Source organism: Enhydra lutris, unplaced genomic scaffold (genome assembly GCF_002288905.1).
Source record: "Enhydra lutris kenyoni isolate GAN:26980312 unplaced genomic scaffold, ASM228890v2 scaffoldscaffold13, whole genome shotgun sequence".
Lineage (NCBI taxonomy): Eukaryota > Metazoa > Chordata > Mammalia > Carnivora > Mustelidae > Enhydra > Enhydra lutris.
The window spans coordinates 4,904,623-4,929,689 of NW_019154097.1; the positions used below are offsets into that span (position 1 = coordinate 4,904,623).

The window sequence follows — 25,067 nt, forward strand, 5'->3', positions numbered from 1 at the left end:
AAAGGCAAAGAAAGGTTGGCTAGAACTTCAGTCAGTCTTTTTGCCCAGGTGATATAGAGGCTGGCAGACTGTGACCTACCAGCCAAATCTGGCCCACCACCTGTTCGTTTAAATAAAATTTTATTGGAACAAACATAGCTGTTTGTTTACATATTGTCTGTGGCTGCTTTTGCGCAACAGTTGGTGGAGTTGAGTAGTTGTGACAGAGATTGTATGGCCCACAAAACCAGAACTATTTACTATCTGTTCCTTTTCAGAAAAAATTTGCTGACTCCTGGCTTAGTGTTTGTGATCTGTAGTAGAATGGTCCTCCCCAGAGCCTGCCTACTCCCTTTCTAGAATATTGGTCTAAAATGCCCAGGCTTGTAGTTTATCAAGAAACTAACATTCAGTTAATTGTTTTTATAATGAAAAACAAAGAATGTATGTTAGGTAAAAAGCTAAAACATTACTAAGGAGTATATATTAAAAAAAACAACCCAAAACAAAAAAACTTCCCGTTTGCTTAGGCCTCTATTTTCTACCACAGAGACAACTATTTAGAGATTTCTTTTATACATTTGTAGGAATTAGCTGTACTTATACAAACCTTTATATATCTGTATATATCCTTTGGGACTGTATAATCCACATAGTGAATGGACCTTGCCCCCTTCTCCTTTCTTCCTTTTTGTTTTATTTTTAAATATTTGTTTATTTTAGTGAGACAGCGAGCAGGGGCAGTCAGAGGGAGAGGGAGAATCTCAAGCAGACTCTGCACTGAGCATGGAGCCTGATGTGGGGCTCGATCTCACAATCCTGAGATCATGACCTGAGATGAAACTAAAAGTCTGACGCCTAGATGACTGAACCACCCAGGTGCACCCCCCACTTTTAAAATTTATTTATTTATTTGTTTATAAAGATTTTATTTATTTCTTTGAGAGAGAGAGACACAGATATAGTGACAGAGAAAGCAGGATCAGAGTGGAGAGGGATAAACAGGCTCCTGCTGAGCAAGGAGCCTGACGTGGGACTCAGATTTCAGGATCTTGGGATCATGACCTGAGCTGAAGGCAGACGCTAACTGAGCCACACAGATGCCCCTCCTTTTTAAATTTAACGCTTTACTTTGAAGATTGTTTCATATTTGTACATAGCAGCGTGTATAGGTTTTCATTGTTTTTTTTAATGGATGTGTAGTATTCATTATGAAATTTCTTTGATTCTAAGTTTGGGTACATCATTTTTAAAAATGAATTTTTTTTTTTAAGATTTTATTTATTTATTTGAGAGAGAGACAGTGAGAGAGAGCATGAGCTAGGAGAAGGTCAGAGGGAGAAGCAGACTCCCCATGGAGCTGGGAGCCTGATGTGGGACTCGATCCCGGGACCCCAGGATCATGACCTGAGCCAAAGGCAGTCGTCCAACCAACTGAGCCACCCAGGCGTCCCAAAAATGAATTTTTTAATTCACAATTACATAAGCAGTGCATAAAAATATTTTCTGTATAAAGAATTAAAACATTACAGATAACTGAAGTTCTCTTGACCTCTCACATAGGTAATTACTATTATCACTTTGGTTCTTTTGGAACTTTTATTTGTATTTCTAGTATTTTGTATTTTTTCTTAACATAAATGATATACTAATATAATTCTGTATTTGTCTTTATTCAACAGTATGTACCATTTTGTACATATAACATTAACTCATTTTTACAAATAGTTTGTCTAGCCATTTTCTTGTTGAATATTTTAGGTTATTTTCTAATTACTACCATTCATTGAGTATTTACTATGAGCCAAGTGTTGGTCTATGCATTCTACATGGATTAACTCATGTAATCCACACGATAGTCCCCTGAGGTAGGTACTGTTATCATACCCTTTTTTTTTTTTAAAGATTTTACTTATTCATCTGACAGACAGAGATCACAAGTAGGCAGAGAGGCAGGCAGAAAGAGAGGAAGGAAGCAGGCTTCTTGCCGAGCAGAGAGCCTGATGCAGGGCTCGATCCCAGGACCCTGGGATCATGACCTGAGCCAAAGGCAGAGGCGTTAACCCACTGAGCCACCCAGGTGCCCCTATCATACCCTTTTTAAAGATGAGGAAAGTGAAGCAGAGAGCAGGAAAATAGTTGCCTGAAGCTATTCAATTAATTATTGACAGAACTGGGATTTGAACTCAGGTGGTCTGCATCCAGAGGCTGTATTCTTCTGGATGCCAGGTATATCCTAAGACATGGTAATTCCATCTCATAGAGCATCCCAAGGAAATTAACATTTGTCCTGTGTGTTAAAATCTGTGTATTTCAGGATTTCTTTTTTTAAGATTTTATTTATTTATTTATCAGAGAGACAGAGAGAGCACAGCAGGGGGGGAGGGGTAAAGGGAGAAGCAGGCTCCCTGCTGAGTAAGGAACCTAATGTGGGACTTGATCCCAGGATGCTGGAATCACGACCTGAGCTGAAGGCAGCCACTTAATCAACTGAGACACCAGGTATCCCTATATATTTCAGTTTTTTTCTTCATGCTTTTTTTCTAGTATCATTAGCTTTTTTTTTTTTTTTTTTTTTTTGGAGATATTATTAAGTAACCTACACCCAACATGGGGCTCGAATTCACAACCCTAAGTGTGAGGAGTTGCACATTCCACCGATGAGCCAACCAGGCACCCTAATAATTTTAAATTTTTTAAATACTAATTTTTTGATCTACCAGAAATTAATATTGGTGTAAGAAGTAATAGAGACCCAGTTTTTTTTCTTTTTCAGCCCAATTTTTAAAAAATATTTTATTTATTTATTTGACAGATCACAAGTAGGCAGAGAGGCAGGCAGAGAGAGAAGGGGAAGCAGACTCCCTGCCGAGCAGAGAGCCCGATGTGGGGCTCGATCCCAGGACTCTGAGATCATGACCTGAGCTGAAGGCAGAGGCAACCCACTGAGCCACCCAGGCGCCCCTTCAGCCTAATTTTTATTTTAAAATAGTTTTAGATGTACAGGAAATTTGCAGAGATAGTACAACATTCCCATGTATCACTCAGTTTTTCCTATTATTAACATCTTGTTACAACTAAAGAACCAGCATTGGTACATTAATATTAACTGAATTTTGTACTTTAGTCCAGTTTCATTAGCTTTTCTCTAATGTCCTTTTTCTTCTATTCTAAGATTCTCTCAGGATACCATGGTATATTTAGTTGTCATATCTTCTTAGCCCTCTCTGACCTGTGATAGTTTCTAGGGATCTTTTATTTTTAAATAAATTATTACTTATTTATTCTAAAATAAGTAATTGGGGCGCCTGGGTGGCTCAGTGGGTTAAGCCGCTGCCTTCGGCTCAGGTCATGATCTCGGGGTCCTGGGATCGAGTCCCGCATCAGGTTCTCTGCTCGGCAGGGAGCCTGCTTCCCTCTCTCTCTCTCTCTCTCTCTCTCTCTGCCTGCCTCTCTGTCTATTTGTGATCTCTCTCTGTCAAATAAATAAATAAAATCTTTAAAAAAAATAAAAATAAATAAATAAAATAAGTAATTGGTTGTCCCAGGACTGCTTATTGAATAATCCATCATTTTCCCATTGATTTGAAAGGATGGTTTTATTATGTATTAAATTTCTGCATTTACGTATTTCTTTTTCTGGAGTTTTTATTTTATTGTAGTTTTTGTCTATTCTTGTCTGATACATAATTGTTTTAGTTGCTGTATCTTTATTATACCATTTATTTTATGTCTGGTAGAATTAGCCTTTTCTTATTATTCTGTTTTTCCTCTAGAATTTTTCCGGCTATTCTACTATGACTTTTTTCCCTGGTGTACTGTTTAAATGTAATGTTTGGAAAGCTAATGTGTCCATAATTTGATGTAATAAGGTCTATTCCATTTTAAAAAGGGATGACTTGGTAACATGTCTGTGGTATTAATAATGGAAAATGAATGAGTCAGGATTGCTGACCTGGCCTTGGGTGCTCTTTCAGTTGTATGAAATTCCAGTCCTTCAGAGGGTCTTTATGTTCATAGCCTAGAAACACACTTATTTACTGCTTGTCCATGTTTTTATTTCTTAATTTTTTGTGTGTTTGTGAGTGTTAATAGTGCTTCTTTTTCTTTTGAAAAACACTGCTATTAAATTACTGTACTTCTTTATAATAGAATGTTCTATAGCCATACAAATAAACGAGGAAGCTTTTTACTGTTATGACTGATACCCAAGATAGATCGTTGGGGGGAAAAGCAAGGTTAGAATAGTATGTATACTGTACTGTTATTTTTGTAAAAATGAAGGAAAGGGAGGAATATTTGTGTTATTTACTCATACATAGAAGGGGACACAAGTTGTAGTTTCTGTTCTTTTTTGAGAGAAAAATTGGGAGAAAGGAACGAAGGGAAGACTTTTCATTCTATGCTCTTTTAAATTTTGAATCATGTAAGGTTTTTACTTCTTGCCTAATAGTTCTGACTAGGACTTCTAGTACTGTGTTGAGTGGAAGTGGTGAGAGGGGCCATCCTTGTCTTGTTCCTGGTCTTGCAGGAAAAGCTTTCAGTCTTTCCCCACTGAGTATGATACTAGCTATGGATTTTTCATTTATGACTTTTGTTATTTTGAGGTAGTTGTCTCTTTATTTCTAGTTTATTGAATGTTTTTATCATGAAAGGGTTTTGATTTCTGTCAAATGACTTTTCTGCATCAGCTGACATCATGTATTTTTTTTTTCTCCTTCATTATGTTAATGTGATGTATAATGTGTATTCATTTGTGTATGTTGAACCTTCCTTGCATTCCAGGGTTTAAATAAATCTGACTTGGTATTGGTGTATAATTCTTTTAGTAGGCTGTTGAATTTGGTTTGCTAGTAATAAGTTTTTAAAAAGTAGAATGATGGGGGCGCCTGGGTGGCTCAGGGGGTTAAAGCCTCTGCCTTTGGCTCCGGTCATGATCACAGGGTTCTGGGATCGAGCCCCACATCGGGCTTTCTGCTTGGCAGGGAGCCTGCTTTCTCTTCTCTCGCTCTCTGCCTGCCTCTCTGCCTACTTGTGATCTCTATCTGTCAAATAATTAAATAAAATCTTAAAAAAAAAAAAAGTAGAATGATGGGCGCCGAGGCAGCTCAGAGGGTTAAGCCTCTGCCTTTGGCTCAGGTCATGATCTCAGGGTCCTGGGATCGAGGCCCGCATCAGGCTCTCTGCTCAGTGGGGAGTCTGCTTCCCCCTTTCTCTCTGCCTGCCTCTCTGCCTACTTGTGATCTCTCTCTGTCAAATAAATAAATAAAATCTTTAAAACAAAAAAAAAAAAAAAAAGGAAGAAAAGAAAATTGAAAGAAAAAGTAGAAAGATGAAGTTCTGTGTGAGTTTTGAACCCCTAAAACTGATGTAAGAAGTGGAGGGGATGCCTTCTCCAGTGAAGTCTGAGTGTCTACAGCAGTGGAGTTGTATGTTTACTTGAGTTGTGCTGAAGTCTCTGCTGTGTAGAGCATCCGCATAAATTTTTTTATGTTGATTTTTTTTTAAAGATTTTGTTTTTCAGGTAATCTTTATCCACGATGTGGAGCTCGAACTCACAATCCTGAGATGGAGTCACATGCTCCACTGACTGAGACAGCCAGGCACACCTTGTTGTTGATTTTTGTGCTTTATTCCCCTACTCCTTTTTTTTTTCCTTCCAAGGAGAGAGAGCATTCTGAAGTGTGTATGTTTTGTATTTTCATGACCCTTTCATGTGGATTCTTAGAAAAAATAAAATGTTTGCTGGCATGGATATTCTTATTCTCTTGTTACAAAAATAGTACTTAATATTCATGAGCTTCTCTTGTCATTCTCTAAGTGGCCTAGTTACTATTACTCTACCCCTCTTATAGATGAGGAAACTAAGGGGCAGAAACTTTAAATAACTTACACAGAGTCTTTTGGCTGGTAAGTGGCAGAGAGATTTGAACTCAGCTTGTCAAGCTCCAAGCTAGTTCTCATAATCATCCTCAAATACTGTTTCTCAACTTTGTAGTTACTAGTCTCCAGAGAATCATAGACTTCTAGGTGGGAAAGTGACCCCAATACCGAACTTCTTTTTGTGTCCATTCACTTGGGAATAGTATCGGACATCCCAACTTATCAGATTTACCAAGACTACAAGTTAATTCTCCTAATTCATATTATTGTGCATCCCCTTTTTTACTCACTTTGGGTGTCACTGCTGGTGGAGCAATTTAGGTGGGTCCTTGTTTTCTTTATCAGTAGTGTTAGAGCCTTGCAGTCAAATCAGTCATTTCAAGGTCCGTTCTAGCTCTGAGTAGCTGTAAGTTGTCTGACTTTTCTTTGTTTCCATTTGTGTTCCTTTGTTTGTTTCAGCCTGTAATTTCTGTTGAAATTTTAAATCTTGATTCTGCCCTCATAAATCAGTATCACTTGTCTCTCCCAGCATTGTGCCCGTTTGCACGTTTCTTAAATAGCTCTAATCCAACTTGTCAATTAAAAAACTGAATAGAATAGGTATTTAGAGAATTGGGTTTTGGTCCCTATAAGGTACAGTTAACCAAAGTTTTGTGGTCTTATCCACAAAGATGAGCTGAGTGACCATTAATACCTTACAGAAATTGATCTACATTAGATCCATGGTGTTTCTTATTTACTGACTTAACTCTAAGCTTTGTTTTTCTTTTCTTTTCTTTTTTTTTAACCTATCTGGACCTAAGTTTCCATACTGTCTATTTGCTTTCACTTGCTGCTACTTCAGGTTCACATTCATATGGCAGCCATGAAATCAATGCCCTTGGTTATTAATATGTTATTTCTCCAGTGCATGGGGAATGTACCAACATATAATTTTCAGTGTTCTCTACATTTGTTTGTTTGTTTGTTTGTTTTAATCCTTTGGGGGGTATTCTGATATTTTTGGTAAATCAGATATTTATGCATTGGAATGAATATGGTAGAAAATATCTAATTCTTGTTCACTAGAGATTTAACCTTCCTAATTAATATTATTTACTGATAACTGTATATTCTTTGTTTCTCCTACTCTGAATTCCATTTTTTAGTTTTTCATGTATTTGCAAGTTGAAAATTGATTCAAATTAGGACTTTTATGCATTATTGTGGAATTTAATTTCACACATTATAGATTTTGAAATTTATTGTAATCTTGGCTCAGAACTATTGTTCCGAGGCGCAGTGTAATACAGTCTGCTGGTTGAATCTAATTAAGGTGTCGTATCACTTGCATGCAGTATGTATCTTTGCCTAGAATGTTCTAAAATTCCTCACTTGGGAATAACACTTCCTTCAGTTCTTTTTGGTCTGATTGAAAAACCCAGCAATATTTGACACACTATATGTAACTCTTGTTTAAGAGGCAGACTGTGTTTATCTTTTGCATTTGTTGACTATTTTAACCAAAATGCTCAACAGCAGTTTCTAGTATGATTACTAGCAGATTGAGTATTAATCTTATTAATGTCACCTATATTCATTTACCATTACTGCATTCAGAGACAAGCATGACTGGGCGCTTGGGTGGTTCAGTTGGTTGGGCGGCTGCCTTTGGCTCGGGTCATGATCCCGGACTCCCAGGATCGAGTCCCGCATCGGGCTCCCAGCTCCATGGGGAGTCTGCTTCTCCCTCTGACCTTTTCCCCTCTCATGCTCTCTCTCACTCTCTCTCTCTCTCAAATAAATAAATAAAATCTTTAAAAAAAAAAAGAGAAAAGAGACAAGCATGACTGTACTCCAGTTCTGGGTACACAAATATTAAGGAAGTATAAATAATTTAGTAAATGAAAGTTGAATAGCTTGCAAGTAAAATTGCTTTCTAACAAGTATAATTTATAATTTTAAAGAAAATGGGCACATTATCTTTTTATGAGATTATATTTTACAATTATTGAGTTGGCTATATACTGTAATTATGTGTTAGAAAGATTGCCTGCCTTTCTTAGAACCATGTGAAAAATGAACAATTTCAAGCTCTCTAGAATTCTCAGGATTATCTTGCTTAGCCCACAGGGCGTCATATCCACCCCCCCCACTGCCGCTCGGTTTCTCTATTACCCATTTCTTGCTCTCATTTGCAAGGTAATCGTCCCTTAAATAAACAAGAATTCTCTAAAGACTGAGCAGAAACGAGGGTTAAGTTGCACAGCCCTGGTTGATAGAGGGCCTTTTATGGAGATGTTCTTCCCCAATAGAATTGCTCATCTCAAGGTCTTTTCCATTAGACCTTTGGGTATACTTCCAATATTGAAATAAGGAGCCTTTCTTCCTGTTTACCTCTAGGCTTTCTTAGACTTTCCAGCATAGTACAACAGAAAAAGTACCGTACGTCTCTTTTAGTTCCATGTCCACCCCTTTTCTGCTCTGTATAATGTTTATCAATTTCGGCACTATTGACAATTTGGACTAGATAATTCTCTGTTATGGGGGCTGTCCGGGGACTGTCCTATGCACTGTAGGATGTTTAGCAGCATCCCTGGCCTGTACCCACTAGATGCCAGTAGTAGCTCCCAAGTCATGACAAAAGAAGTCTCTAGTGGCGAAGAGAGTAGATCTTAAAAGTTTTTATCACAAGAAAAACACTAGGCAAACAAAACTTGTAAATATGTGTGGTGATAGATATGAATTAAACTTATGGTGGTAATCATTTCATAATATATACATCTATTATATCATTATGTTGCACACGTAAAAAGGTCTCCAGATGCTGCTAGATGTCTTCTGGGGAACAAAATCACCCCCAGCTGAGAACAAGTGCTTTATAATATTGAACAAGTGCATGATTTCCCTGGTTGAGACTTCGTTTTCTCATCTGTGTAATGTGGTTAATAATCCTTGCTTACTGCACAGGATAAAATATATATGCAAGTGTTTTGTGTGTTTTAAAGTGTTAAGTACAATTAAGAGGCTGGGTTAAGCCTGGCAGTAAACTCGGCTCTGAATTCTATTACTGTCAATATCTCAGTGCAAAGAATGAAGCTGAAGATGTCGGGTGTTGGTGATGGGTCACAGACCTCATGACTTACCGTAGATGGTACTCTCCAGGGCTCTTCTGTCCCAACAGGGAAAGTGGGTGGGTACACTTCAAGATGTAATGGGAGCAGGGCTTGACTAGATGATGCATTCCTTACCAGGCAGTCCCGAGGCAGCTGCAGTGGGGCATAGCTCCGTTGGGAGGACATGTGGCATTCCCCAGAATGACTCTAGCCTTTCTTATAGTACTGAGTATTTAGCACTCGGGCAGGCATGGTTTTGGCTAACATACCCATCTCTGGTCTGTTACTATTTTGGGCATCCTTCTCTCCCTCCTGTTTCTTTCAGATTCAACAAACATTTATTGTCTCTTATGTGCAGGGCATTGTGTTGAGTGCTTTCACATATTCTCTTTTATTCCTTTTAGAATCCTGTGGGTGGAATTATTTGTTTTACAGACAGTAACAATAGTAGTAGTAATAGTAGCCTTAGTCGTAGAGGTGACAGTAGTAGAACTAACATATGTGGCGTTCTTACTGTGTGCCTGGCACTCTGCTCAGTGCTTCATATGTATTGAATCACTGAATCCTAGCAACAATTTTTGGAGTAGGTACTATTATTTTGCTTCTTTGTACAGATGAGGAAACTGAGGCACAGCGTGATTCAGTGGCTCATCCACATGACTAGGAAGTGGTAGATTCTGGATTTGAATCTAGGAAATTCATCTCCAAAGACTGCTGTCTTAGGAAATAGGTCCAGAGAGATTAAATAACATGTACAAGTTCATGGAGCTACCGAGAGGCAGGCTGGGATTCACGTGTAATGTTGACTCCAGCCCCTCACTGTTTCCTGTGTTCCAAGCACCATGCTTTTCATTGACCCGTTCTTGCCTCTTTCTGGCTAGGATAGCTTTGATGGTGCTAACTTAGTGGGGGGACTTGGGATAGCACAGTAGGGGGATCTGTATGAAGATTCGTCATGAATTCAAGATGGGATGATAAAAGGGGTGATAAAATGAGGCAAAGAGGAACTTGGAATCAATCTAGTGGAGATTTTTTTATTCAGTACTTCATTCTGAATATTTCTTTTTACATCTGGTTTCTGTAGAATACTGCTGCTTTTAGTTAAGAGTACTTTTGGGTGGTACTTTCTGAATTTAAAGGCATAACTTTTCTTCTATATGAAGATATATATATGATAGATCTGGTGATGGGCCTATTATCTGTGTTGGAGCAGACTAGAAAGGGGTAGAACCTAGAATCAGACCTTTCCTTGGGGTGGGCACGCGCTGATGGGAGAGAGGTATGTGTAGACCCTTATAGATGGTGTATAATTTCCTGGTGTTATTATAACAAAGTACTACAAGGCAGTGCCTTAAAACAACAAAAATTCATTCTTTCACAGTTCTGGCAGCTAGAAGTCCAAGTCCAAGGTGTCGGTAGGGCCATGTTCTCTCTGAAGGCTCTAGGGGAGAATCCTTCTTTGCCTCTTTCTAGCTTCTGGTGTTTGCTGGCAAACCTTGGAAAGCATTGAATTGTGGATGCATCACTCCAGTCTCTGCCTCTGTCTTCACATGGCCTGCTTCCCTGTGTTTGTGTTCCTGTGTCCCAGTTTCCCTCCTTTTATAAGGACACCAATCATATTGGATTTAGGGCCCACCCCTACTCAGTATGACTTCATCTTAACTTGATTACATCTGTGGAAGACTCTATTTCCAAATAAGAGTGCATTCACACATTCTGGGTGGACATGTGTTTGGGACTACACCCAGTGTAGGCGGTGTCCAGAGAGTAAGCAGCTAAAGGCTCCATTGTCAGCATGAGGGGAGACCCCCAGAGTTCATGGGGGTTCTGACCAGTGAATGAAACATGACAGAGGATACCATAGGAATAGGTTGTGATTGGAGATTTAGGTAGGTCATAACCATTTGATCAGTGTAAGCAGATAGGAGAGTCCTTACCCCAGGCTGGTCTCTGCTTTCTGTGAGACTCTGGCAAGAGCAAGCCCGACTGTTTGAGAGGACAGACAAATGGTCAGGTTGCTAAGAAAGAAAACAAATTAAGACACCCAGGATTTGAATCATGAGAGGCCTTGATCTCAGGAGTTAGGAGCTCAGATAGGAGGGTGGGACCAACTGGGTCAGAGCCAGTCGAACAGCAGCTGTGACTTACTGCTTAGTCCCAGAGACTTGGCTGAAGCATCTAAAAATGCCCTCTTGCCAGGGATAGGCCTGCATGGAGCAAGGAGAAGTGAATTAAAGGCTTTATCACTGTAATTCATTTTCTAGCACTGGCTAGTGTTAAGGTGCACTGGCAAGGTGTAAATAAGAATGGGCTCTCTGGATGATATTGAGTGCTCTGGATAAAGGAGATTGAAAAATTTAATAACATTAAATGTCATTTGTAAATGAAAGAAAGCTCTTGCCTTTTCTGGGGAACACTTTGTAGGCCAGCCCCTCCTCTGCTCTCATCAGAGAGGCTGAGTCCGAGATGGAGTTGTTTTGACATTGACACCTTTTCATTTGAAATTTATTGCTTGATAACGCTTCTTTGGAACTTTGCTTGTTTCTTTAACATATCAAAATCTAACCTGCCATGTAAGTCTAGGACTCTGAGTGACCCATACGTTTCTGTTTCTCCCATGGCCTTGGAGCTGGGCTGACTTTTGTGAGGATGATGTCCTGGACAGTTTATAAGAGCAGAGAACCTGGGATGCCTGGGTGGCTCCGTCAGTTAAGTGGCTGCCTTGGGCTCAAATCATGACCCCAGGGTCCTGGCATTGAGTCCTGCATCAGGCTCCTAGCTCAGCAGGGAGCCTACTTTTCTCTCTGCCTCTGCCTGCCACTCTGCCTGCTTGTGCTCTCTTTCTCTCTGACAAATAAATAAATAAAATCTTAAAAAAAAAAAAAGGGCAGAGAACCCCAATGCTTGGGCTAGTTGATAGATTCTCCATCTACCTGTCTCCACCCTTCTAGTCTTCTTTAACTGCTGTAGGGTTTGTGTGTGCACACATGTGTTCCTGTGTGCATGTGTGCTTGCCCTTGTCTCCCTGGACCTGTATTATATTTCTGACTCAGGAGCCTTATTCAGTGCTTTTTGTCTTCCCTCATTAGTTTGGGGGACCCTCAGGAATTTGCCAGCAGACTAGGTTCCTTCGTTATCACAAACAATTCTATGATTCTGTGATGAATGTTACTGTTCATGTATTTTATATGCCAAATTATTTGCTTAGGATAAATTTGGGAGTGAAATTGCTGGATCAGGGATATGCGATTTTGAGTGTTTTTATGAGTGTTCTATAAGAGTATAAGTATTTTTTTTTTAATTAAAAAATTAAAAAAAAAATTTTTTAATTTTTTATTTCTTTTCAGCGTAACAGTATTCATTGTTTTTGCACCACACTCAGTGCTCCATGCAATCCGTGCCCTCCCTAATACCCACCACCTGGTTCCCCCAACCTCCTACCCCCCGCCCCTTCAAAACCCTCAGACTCCTGTCCCTGAACTCTTATTAACACTGGATAATGTTTTTCTTTTTTTTTTTTGAAGATTGGCTTAACCAACTGAGCCACCCAGGCATCCCTGGATAATGTTTTTCTTAAGTTTGTCAGTTTGATAGACAGCAGATGTTATCTTTTTGTTTAAATTAATTACTTTTTTATTACTAGGTTAGTTGGACATATTTTCATGTTTGTTGGCCATTTAAAAGTTCTTGTTTTGGATATTATCCATGAATATTCTTTGTTCATTTTCTTTTGGAGTTTTTGCTTTTCATCCCATTCCTTTATTTACTAAACAAATATTAATTGAATACCTTTTATATGCTAGAGCCAGACACTGTTCTTTGAGAACAGTACTGACAAAATCCTGTCCTTAAGGAGCTTATGTTCTATTGTAGTAAGGCAGAAAATAAACAAGTAAATATGTAATATGATGAGTGGGGATAAGGACTGAAGAAAAAGTATGTATGAAAAGGAGGTGGAGAATGATTGTGGGGGATGATATGTTATAAAAGCGGTCGTGGGAGGCCTCACTAATACCACTAGTGTATAGTGGAGACCTGAAGATTAAGGCCAAAGCTCTGCTGATATTGGGGAAAGCATTATTAAGCAGAAGATACAAACAGTACAAAGACCCTTAAGGCTGGACTGTGTTTGGAATGTCACTGTAGTTTGGTGAGTGAGGGGGAGTGTTAGGAGGTGAGTCTGAGTAGTAGCAAGGAGTTGGGTGGAAGTGGGGATAGGGAACATGCAGGTAGGACCTTGGAACCAAAATAAGGTATTTGGATTTTATTCTCAGTGATCTGGGGAAGCATTGGAGAGTTTTGGGTGGTGAAGAAGCATGATCTGAACCGATGTTTTAAGAGAACATGGCTGGTGAGTGGAGATTAGCCTGGGGGTGGGAGAGGGGCAGTAGTAGAATCTGGAACATCAGTTAGGAGTCTTTCGCAATATGCCAGGTGGGAGATGCTAGTGGCATGGTGGAATTAGTGAGAAGTGGCTCTGTGTAGATTTTTAACATAGAACCAATAGATTTTGCTGATGGGTCAGATGTGAGTTATGAGAGAAAGAGAAATTAAAGATGACTCTGTTTTCTGGCCATTTGAAGAGTTGAGGGACTATGTGGGCAGCACATGTTGGCTGGTGGTGAAACCTTAGTGATTTGTAAGAGCTTTTTATGCAATGAAGTTTATTAATATTTAGTGATTTAGGTGGAAAATTTTCTTTACTCCATTTGTTTTTAGTTAACTTTTTAATACTGTTTTGCTATATAGAAATGTCAACGGTTAATCTTTATAGTTTTGGGTTTGCTGTCATGTTTAGAAAAATTCTAAAAATTTCCTCTTCTTTACTTAAGTACTCTGTGGTTATGTATTTCTATTCCTTCTTTAATCTGGATGAAATTAATTTTGATATAAACTGAATTAAAGTTCAATCTTAATTTTTTTTCAAATAATTAACCTTTTATCCTAACATCATTAAACAATTTGTCCTTTGCTAAGAGAAATGATTCTGTTGTTTCTTCTGAATTGTGAGAGGGGTGTATGGCAGGTTGTGTAAATATATGTGCTATTACCTATTAGTGTTTTGCAAGCCCCTGGTCTTTTCTTTGGTTGATGAATTGGTGACTGTAATTTTTGAGTATTCTAGATTGTAAACATTTGTCTCCTGAGCGTCTTCCATTCCCAAAACACTGACTTAGAAAATGGTTTGCATCAGTTTCCCTCAATGATTATGATTTCTGTCCTATGGATGATATGAGACCTTTTTTTTTTTTTAAGATTTTATTTATTTATTTGACGGAGAGACACAGGGAGAGAGGGAACACAAGCAGGGGGAGTGGGAGAGGGAGAAGCAGGCTTCCCGCTAACCCTAACCCTGGGATCATGACCTGAGTTGAAGTCAGACGCTTAACGACTGAGCCACCCAGGTGTTCCTATGTGACCTGTTTTTAACCACAGCCTATGTCCTGCCACCAAATACATTTTCTGTTACTTAATTTTGTCAACTGATAATTGTTCTGAGATTATAAACTAAAATTTGCTTTAGCAATACGAAAATTGACTACAATGTGTACTGGCTGTCCATTTAATCACATCACAGATCCCAAAAAACCCTCCACATTTATGTATTCCAGTTACATTCTCTGTGCTCTAGGCCTTCTCTGATATGCGGACGATGTAGAGGTGACAATATTTAATTTGTTGGATTTTTTCTTTAGGGCAAGAGATATGTTTCTTATGTTGTTAATAATGTTTTACCAAATCTTATATTTGGGTTAAGTCTTCAAGCTTGGAAGTACACCTACAGCACTTTGTCATCTTAGAAATTGATGTCAAGGCTGATTAACCTAAATCTTTTAAATGTTTCTTTGTTTTTTGTAGAGAGGGAAATATGAGGTTCCTAAGTGGCTCTCATCCAGTAGCATTCTGCTTCTTCAACAAATGCTGCAGGTAAGCTTTGTTATTTATTTTTTAAATAAATAATAGAAGTCTATTGCAGTTGTTTGATCCAACTGTAAGATATCTGTAGTGCTGGGGCACCTGTGTGGCTCAGTGGGTTAAAGCCTCTGCCTTCGGCTCAGGTCATGATCCCACCAGGGTCCTGGGATCAAGCCCCACATTGGGCTCTCTGCTTAGCGGGGAGCCTGCTTCCCCCTCTCTCTGCCTGCCGCTCTACCTACCTGTGTCTGTCAAATAAATAAACAAAATCTTCAAAAAAAAAAAAAAAAGATATCTGTAGTGCTGCTACGTTTGGAGGACAGTGCTGTTTCTCTATTAGCTTAACAAATTCCATTCATTATATCTACTGCCGTCCTCTAGATGCTTTTTTTTTTTTTTAAAGATTTTATTTATTTATTTGACAGACAGAGATCACAAGTAGGCAGAGAAGCAGGCAGAGAGAGAGGAGGAAGCAGGCTCCCCACCAAGCAGAGAGCCCAATGCGGGACTCGATCCCAGGACCCTGGGATCATGACCTGAGCCAAAGGCAGAGGCTTTAACCCACTGAGCCACCCAGGCACCCTCTAGATGCTTTCTTAATTGTGCTGCGAATGCATTTTCTTTCAGATCTCTACCATATGTCTTTGCTGATATGGTTTTCCTTCCTTTGTCTTGAGCATTGTCTGTCTTCTCTGACTGGCTCTTGCTCTACTGTCTTCCCCTTTCTTGCTCCCAGTCTTGCACATTACTGTATAGTAGACAGGCAGTACAAGCTTCAATGAACTGATGGACAATCGAGGGGACCCCATGACCTTGTGCAGTGGTTCTCAAACTTTAGCATGTATCAAGATTGCCAGATGGGCATGTTAAAACACAGATTGCTGGGTGCCACCCCAAGAGTGTCCGAGTCAATAGATCTGGGGCAGGACTAGGAATCTGCCTTTCTAACAAGCTTCCAGATGTTGCTTATGCTCCGGGTCTTGGAACCACAGATTTAGGGGGAATGGCCTCTTAAGGGCTTAAGGTAGGAGTGCTAAAATCTAGGTATCTACTCTGCCAATCACTAGGCATGCCACCTAACCTGGTTCTGATCTGTCAGATGGGGTTCTGAGCCTGGCCTCACTTCTATGTTATGAGGATAAAATGAGATTAATAGGCAACACTTTGAAAATATGAGTATCTTATTAGTGCAATATTTTTTCATTATTATGTATTCAGAATATCTTCCCATTTTTCCATCTATTAAGCCATCTCCACTTTTTATTCAAAATTTACCTCAGGCTCACCCACCTTGATTAAGTAGAGCCAGACCACCAAATCTCCATAATGAGATTGAAAACACCTCATCCGTTCTTCTAAACTCCAAAAAACTTAATCTTTGTTGATTAATTTTCCTCTCCTCACATTTGAAAATTACAAATGGAAAAGAATGGTGTGCTTTTCAACTTGTTCTATGTGATTGTAAGCTCATCGGAGGTAGAGATTGCATATTCACTATGAATGCCCTGCATTGTGGCTGCTTGAATATTAAATTGGTGAATATTTCCTGTGAATAGGTTTTCCAGCAAAGACTATTACATCATACAATAGATTGACTGAACTTCATGAATAATGTCCATACCAATGAAGTTCATGTTTGTTAAACATTTATCTCCTAAGCGCGTGTTGGTTGCTATAGTTTTCTTGCCTCTATTGCCTTTTTTATAGAATTTATTCCAAGGCCATTTTAAGGTCTTTGACAGCATTTTTGTGATGATAAAGTTTACATCTGTTCTGATGAATTTTGAGTTCTTCAGGAAGAAAGGAGTTCTGTGTTCCCTATTCGAAATGTTAATCTCTAGCTACTTCTCAATGACCACTAGGTGGACCCAAAGAAACGGATTTCTGTGAAAAATCTGTTGAACCATCCCTGGATCATGCATGATTACAACTGTCCTGTTGAGTGGCAAAGCAAGAATTCTGTAAGTAAAATGAAGTCCGGTAGAATTTTTCAAAAAAACTTTGTTTGATCTTTGTGTGGATTCAGGACCTATAGTGATGTGGTTTAAATATAAAAGAAAACGTATTTTTTTTTTTAAAGATTTTATTTATTTATTTGACACAGAGGGATCACAAGCAGGCAGAGAGGCAGGTAGAGAGAGAGGAGGAAGCAGGCTCCCTGCTGAGCAGAGAGCCCGATGCGGGGCTCGATCCCAGGACCCTGAGATCATGACCTGAGCCGAAGGCAGCGGCTTAACCCACTGAGCCACCCAGGTGCCCCAAGAAAATGTATTTTGTAGACTTGTTTATCAGTTTGGTGTTTATGAGGCTTGTAACCTAATTATACATTTGCCTGTTAATCTCTAGGACAGTGGCTCTTAATTTAGGCTGTACATGAGAATCACTGGGACCTTAAAAAAAATGTGCCCATCTCAGAACAATTAGTAGTTAATTTTAAAAGCTTCCGGGTATTTCTTACATGTAGTTAGGATTGTGAACAGTGCTCTAGAAATCGCAGGCACGTCACTTAACTTTGCCAAATCTGTTTGTTTGTCTGTAAAAAGTAGTTTAACAGTTCTACTTCCTAGAGGAGTAATGAGGTTATAGCGGTTGTCACAGTTTTTTTGTTGTTGTTGTTAAAGATTTATTTATTTATTTATTTATTTGACAGAGATCACAAGTAGACAGAGAGGCAGGCAGAGAGAGACGGGGAAGCAGGCTCCCTGCCGAGCAGAGAGCCCGATGTGGGGCTCGATCCTAGGACCGCAGGATCATGACCTGAGCCGAAGGCAGAGGCTTTAACCCACTGAGCCACCGAGGCGCCCCCGGTTGTCACACTTTTAAGTCTGAGGACTCCTGTACACTCTGAATATTTATTGATTGATTCATTTAAAAGTAACAGTAGTAAACCTATTACATTTTATCTCAAGTTAATTTTTTCATGAAAAATAACTTTAAAAAATAAATTTATTGAGAGAAGTAGCATCTTTGCGAATTTCTTTAAAGTCTAGCTTGATAGAAGACACTAGGATCTCATCTGCTTCTATATTCTGTCTGTTTTGATATGTTGTTTTGATTGAAGCATATGAAGAAAAAGCAGCCTCACACAGATATGTACTGGGAAAATGGTTTAACACTTTAAAAGCTTTTTCAGATAAGTAGGGATATTCTGTGTTAGTTCATTAAGCTTTCTTAATGAACCTTATAGTGGTTTCTTAAGGGTTAGTTGCTTAAGGAATCAATGAAGTTGTTGTACTCTATTGTATTAAAATCCATTTGTCTATCCATTGGATCTCTTCCCCATGTAACATTATGCATTGGTTATTTGGAAAATATTGTTTCACTGAGTTATTCAGATCTTCCAAAAGTTAACACCTTTCATTATATAATAAAAATAAAACCCTCACGTTTCTTAACGTCACTATTGATCTTATCAGAAGAGTCTTTAAGAAGTGGAAAGCTATTAAAAAAAAAAAGGAATTGGAAAGCTGTTATACTAATGGTGGCAGGTACAGATTTTCAAAAATCCCAATTTTCTTTTCAAAGATTTATTTCTTTTGGTGGGGAGGGGCAGAGGGAGAGGGAAAAAGAGTCTTAAGCAGACTCCATGCTGAGTGCAGACCCTAACATGGGGCTCGATCTCACAACGCTGAGATCACTACCTGAGCTGAAACCAAGAGTTGGACACTTTAACTGACTGCACCACCCAGGTGTCCCCCAAATCCTAGTTTTTGATTGTAAGCCTAAATTATATCATTAGCAACAAATACTGTCCGTTGCTTGTTTTCCTTTAAGTGACACGTTCATTTTGTTCATTTTTGAGAAAATGCCAAATATCCAAGTGTAGATGTAGTTTGTCTTTCAAGTGAAAATGGTGTTCCATGAAGAAAACAGGTGATTCAACTCATAACTCAGTCATACAGGTGCTTTTCCTCTAAATAGCTGTTGTATTTTGGTATGCAGAAGTGCTTTCTGCATGCTTCCCATTTTGTCACACAGAATATCAAAAACACGTGTACTGAGTGACCAAGGTTTAATAAAATTAATACTTTTTACTACTTCATCAGTGATATTCTTAATTGAAACTGCCTTAAAAATTTTTTTCAACTGTAATTGCATGACAAAGATTATGGTATCTTTTTTTTTTTTTTAAGAATATGGTATCTTACTGTAGTTGGTGTCACTGCATTGATTCATACTAAGGCACCAACAGTTTTACTCACCATTGTGTTTGTACCATTGCTACAAATGTTAACATTGTGAAAAATGAAAAAAAAAAAAAACGGTATTATAAAAATAGTTCTGACCTTGGAGATCCTCAGAGCCCTGTGGGCTATACCCTGAGAACTGGTCTAGTATATGTATGTGAAAAAACTTTAAACAGAGTCCTATATGAGTTAAAACATTTAGTTAAGTAATTATTCTTTCATTAATGTTTAAGTCTTTTTTTTTTTTAACAAATGGCAACTTGAACTTGGCAAAAATGTGAATATTATTAAAGGATATGTATACTTTGATATTAGTTAACTATTACTGTAGGTAATGAAATCTCAGAATTTAGTGACTTAAAACAATAATAACTTATAATTCTGTGGACCAGCAATTTGGGCTGGATCATCTAGGCAGTTCTTAGGCAGGCCTTCTTTGCCTGGAGTCGTCATGTGACTGCAGTCATCTGGTGACTTGATAGTAGCGGGATGGTCTCCGGCTTGCTCACATGACCAGCTGTTTGTGCTGGCTGTTTGTTGGGCCACATTGAGTGTGGCAGGCTAGCCTGGGCTTCCTGATATGCTGCCTGGATTCCAAAAGAGACAAGAAAGTGGGCAAACTCTAATCCTTCATTTTTCAAGCATTTTTTCAAGCCTCTGCTTGCATCATGTTTGGTAATATCCCATTCACCAAAGCAAACCACAGGGCAAAGCCTGGAACCACTGTGAAAGGTGTATCCTTTTAAGTCAATACAATTCATATCCCTAATATAGAGATAAGGATACCAAGAAATGAAAAATAACAGATTTAAGAAATAAATTTTGAAGAGTGTCATCACTTTACATCTTTGTAGATTACTTTTATTTTTATTTTTTTTTTAAGATTTTATTTATTTATTTGAAACAGAGAGAGAGAGAGATCACAAGTAGGCAGAGAGGCAGGCATAGAGAGAGAGGAGAAAGCAGGCTCCCCGCTGAGCAGAGAGCCCGATGCGGGCCTCGATCCCAGGAGATCATGACCTGAGCCGAAGGCAGAGGCTTAACCCACTGAGCCACCCAAGCGCCCTGTAGATTACTTTTAAATCTGGCTTAATAGAAGATCCTTGGATACTTAACCCGCTTTTGCATTCAGTCTGTTTTGATATGCTGTTTTGATTGAAGCATACGAAGAAAATGTAGCCTCACATAGAGATGTGGTTAGAAAAGTAATGCTTTATTTTTTTTAATTTTATTTATTATTATTTTTTAAAGATCTTATTTATTTGTCAGAAAGAGAGAGAGAAAGCACACAAGCAGGCAGAGAGGCAGGCAGAGGGGCACGCTCCCTGCTGAGCAAGGAGCCCCATGCGGGACTCAACCCCAGGACCCTGGGATCATGACCTGAGCCGAAGGCAGCGGCTTAACCCACTGAGCCACCCAGGCGTCCCAGAAAAGTAATGCTTTAAAGGAGAAGTGTTTTAATGCCCTTTTCAGATAATTTGGCACATTCTCTGATTATCCACTAAAATTTCTGCAGTGGAGTGGGGTATGTGCTTGGGTCAACAGAAGAGCTTGCAGGTTTTTCAGACATGCCACAATGTGGACTTGGTAGAGCTGTGAGGTATTTGCTTTCTGGAATAATCACATTAATAAATATGCTTCTCAATAGCCAGCTAGTCTTGGAAAATCAGAGTAAGCTTGTTTTTAGCTCCTTCTCACTAGTCTGCCCACTGTTACGAATTCCCTTCTGATTATCCTATGACTGCCAGCTCCTAAAATTTCTCTTCTCCATATTCCCTTTGGTCCTCCACAGTATCTTTGGTATCTACCGAGCAAATGCAGTTAGAACAGTGACTTAATCCTTTTTTTTTTTTAAGTTTTTATTTAAATTCAAGTTAGTTAACATATAGTGTAGTATTAGTTTCAGGTGTAAATATAGTGGTTCAACACTTCTAAATGTCACCTGGTGCTCATCAAAACAAATGTACTCTTTAATTCCCATCATCTGTTTCACTCATTTCCCCAGCCCCCACCTGCCCACCTCCCTTCTGCTAACCATCAGTTTGTTCTCTAAGAGTCTGTTTCTTGGTTTGCCTCTCTCTCTTTTTCCCTTTGCTTGTTGGTTTTGTTTCTTAAATTCCACATATGAGTGAAAGCATATGGTATCTTGTTTTTCTCTATTTCACTTAGCATAATACTCTCTAGTTCCATCCGTGTCATTCAAATGGCAAGATTTCATTCTTTTTTATGGCTAATATTCCTGTGTGTGTGTGTGTGTGTGTATGTATAGGTATATGCCACATCTTCTTTATCCACCCATAGATGGACACTTGGGCTCTTTCTGTAGTTTGGCTATTACAGATACTGCTGCTATAAACCTCAGGGTGCATGTATCCTCCCCTTTTTAAAAAAAATATTTTTAAGTAATCTCCACACGCAGTGTGAGGCTTGAACTCACAACCCTGAGATCAGGAGTTGTGTGCTTCACTGACTGAGCCAGCCAGGCACCCCTCTTTGAATTAGTATTTTTGTATGCTTTGGCTAAATACCTAGTAGTGCGATTGCTGGATCATAGGATAGTTCTATTTTTAAGGGTTTTTTTGTTTTGTTTTGTTTTAAGATTTATTTATTTATGTGAGAGAGAGCATGTGAGCAGGGAGAGGGGAAGAGGAAGAGAATCTCAAGCAGTGTCCCGGCTGAGCATGGAGCCTGGTATAGGGCTCTATCTCAGGACCCTGAGATCGTGACCTGAGCCAGAACCAAGAGTCGGATGCTTAACTGGCTGAGCAACCCAGGTGCCCCTTATCCTCCATAGTGTTTTCCAAAGTGGCTGCACTAGTTTGCATTTCCACCAACAGTGCAAGAGCATTCATTTGCCTCTCTACATCCTCACCAACACCTTTTGTTTCTTATGTTGTTGATTTTAGCTGTATTGAAAGGTGTGAGGTGATAGGTCATTGCTGTATTTTTTATTTGCATTTCCCTGACGATGAGTGATGTTGTGAGCATCTTTTCATGTGTCTGTTGGCCATCTGTATGTCTTCTTTGGAAAAATGTCTATCCATGCCTTCTGCCCATTTTTTTTTTATCAACATAGAATATGTTATTTGTTTCAGGGGTACAGGTGTGTGATTCATCAGTCTTACACAATTCACAGCACTCACCATAGCACATACCCTCCCCAATGTCCATCACCCAGCCACCCCATCCCTCCCGCCATCCTCCCCTCCAGTAATCCTCAGTTTGTTTCCTGAGATTAAGAGTCTCTCATGGTTTGTCTCCCTCTCTGGTTTTGTCTTTTTTCATTTTTCCCTCCCTTCCCATATGATCTTCTATCTTTTTTCTCAAATACCTCATATCAGTGAGATCATATGATAATTATCTGTCTCTGATTGACTTATTTCGCTTAGCATAATACCCTCCAGTTCCATCCATGTCACTGTAAATGGCAAGATTCAGGTTTTTGTGATGGCTGCATAATATTCCGTTGTATATACATACCATGTCATCTTTATCCATTCATCTTTTGATGGACATCTTGGCTCTTTCCATAGTTTGGGTATTGTGGACATTGCTACTATAAACATTGGGGTGCACGTGCCCCTTTGGATCACTACGTTTGTATCTTTGGGGTAAATACCCTGTAGTTCTTCTGCCCATTTTTAATTGAATTATTCATCTTTTGGGTGTTGAGTAGGATAAATTCTTAATATATTTTGGATACTAACCCTTTATTAGATACATAATTCTCAAATATATTCTCCCATTCCATAGATTACCTTTTAGTTTTGTTGATTGTTCCTTTCACTATGTAGAAGCTTTTTATTTTGGTGTAGTTCCAATGGTTTATTTTTCATTTTGTTTCCTTTGCCTCAGGAGACATTACCTAGAAAGAAGTTACTATGTCAGAAAAGTACTGCCTGTGTTCTCTTCTAGGATTTTCATGGTTTCAAGTATTACATTTAGGTCTTTAATCCATTTTGAATTTATTTTTGTGTATGGTGTAAGAAAATGGTCCGGTTTTATTCTTTTGCATGTTGCTGCCCAGATTTCCCAACACCATTTGTTGAAGAGACATTCTTTTTCCCTTTGGATATTCTTTACTGCTTCGTTGAAGATTGACTGTATAATTGTAGATTCATTTCTGGGTTTTCTATTCTGTTTTATTGATTTTGTGTATCTATTTCTGTGCCAGTACAATACTGTTTTGAAGTTGGTCCGAAGGTTGTGGGTTATTGTTAAGCTGTTTAACAATACTGTTTTGATTACTACAGCTTTGTAATATAACTTGAAGTCCAAAATCATGGTACCTCCAGCTTTGTTTTCCTTTTTCAAGGTTGCTTTGGCTACGTGGTGTCTTTTGTGGTTCCATGCAAATATTTGGGATTGTTTGTTCTAGCTCTGTGAAAAATGCTGTTGGCATTTTAATAGGGATTGCACTGAATGTGTAGATTGCTTTAGGAGGTATAGACATTTTTTTTTAATATTTTATTTATTTATTTGACAGAGAGAGAGAGATCACAAGTAGACAGAGAGGCAGGCAGAGAGAGAGGGGGGAAGCAGGCTCCCCGGTGAGCAGAGAGCCCCATGCAGGGCTCGATCCCAGGACCCTGAGATCATGACCCAAGCTGAAGGCAGAGGGTTAACCCACTGAGCCACCCAGGCGCCCCAGGAGGTATAGACATTTTAACAGTATTTGTTCTTCAATCCATGAACACGGAGTGTCTTCCATTTCTTTGTGTCATCTTTGATTTTTTTCATCAGTGTTTTATAGTTTTCAGAGTATAAGTCTGTTACCTCTTCTGTTAGGTTTATTCGTAGGTATCTTACTGTTTTAGGTACAATTGTAAATGGGATTAATTCCTTAATTTCTCTCACTCTCTCTCTTTTTTTTTTTTAGATTTATTTATTTATTTATTTGACAGAGATCACAAGTAGGCAGAGAGGCAGACAGGCGGGAGCAGGGGGGGAAGCAGGCTCCCTGCAGAGCAGAGAGCCCGATGTGGGGCTTGACCCAGGACCCTGGGATCATGACCTGAGCCGAAGGCAGAGGGTTCAACCCACTGAGCCACCCAGGCGCCCCCCTCTCTCTCTTTTTAACGATTTTATTTATTTGAGAGAGAGCAAGAGAACACAAGCAGGGGGAGCAGCAGAGGGAGAGGGAGAAGCAGGCTTCCTGCTAAAGTAGGGAGCCCTATGCGGGGCTTGATCCCAGCACCCTGGAATGATGACCTGAGCAGAATGCAGAATCTCAACTGACTGAGCCACCCAGGCACTCCTTAATTTCCCTTTCTGCTGCTTCATTATTAATGAATAGAAATGCAGCAGATTTCTGTACACTGAATTTATATCCTGTGACTTTACTGAATTTGTTCTAGCAGTTTTTTGGTGGAGTCTTTTGGGTTTTCCACATGGAGTATCATGTTATTTGCAAATAGTGAAAGTTTTACTTCTTTCTTGACAGTTTGGATGCCTTTTATTTCTTTTTATTGGCCGATTGTTGTGGCTAAGACTTCTCGTATTATGTTGAGTAAAAGTGATGAGAGTCAACATCCCTATCTTTTTCCTGATCATAGAGGAAAAGCTCTAAGTTTTTCTCCATTTAGGATGATATTACCTGTGGGTTTTTCATATATGGGCTTTAATATGTTGAAGTATGTTCTCTCAAAACTTTGTTGAGGGTTTTTATCATGCATGGATATTGCACTTTGTCAAATGCTTTTTCTGGATCTATTGAAATGATCATTGATCATATGGTTCTTATTTTTTCTTTTAGTGATGTGATGTAGCATGTTGATTGATTTGCAAATATTGAACCAGCCTTGCAACCCAGGAATAAATCCTACTTGATTGTGGTGAATGATTTTTTTTTCAATATATTGTTGGATTTTGGTTTGCTAGTATTTTATTGAGGATTTTTGCATCAATGTTCATTAGGGATGTTGGCCTGTATTTCTTTTCTAGTGATGTCTTTCTGGTTTTGGTATCAGGTAATGCTGACCTCATAGAATGACTTTGGAAGTTTTCC

At 39.0% G+C, this 25,067-nt stretch overlaps 1 protein-coding gene across 9 annotated transcripts in view; it reads left to right on the forward strand.

The window, feature by feature from the left end:
• The window catches only part of LOC111145797 (maternal embryonic leucine zipper kinase), an 86,599-nt gene that overhangs the window by 23,314 nt on the left and 38,218 nt on the right, over positions 1-25,067 (forward strand). For all 9 annotated transcript variants that reach the window (XM_022501017.1, XM_022501016.1, XM_022501020.1 and 6 more), the window contains 2 exons: positions 14,817-14,885; positions 16,736-16,834. In XM_022501017.1, coding sequence (XP_022356725.1) covers positions 14,817-14,885; positions 16,736-16,834 — 168 coding nt within the window. The remainder of the gene's footprint in view (positions 1-14,816; positions 14,886-16,735; positions 16,835-25,067) is intronic.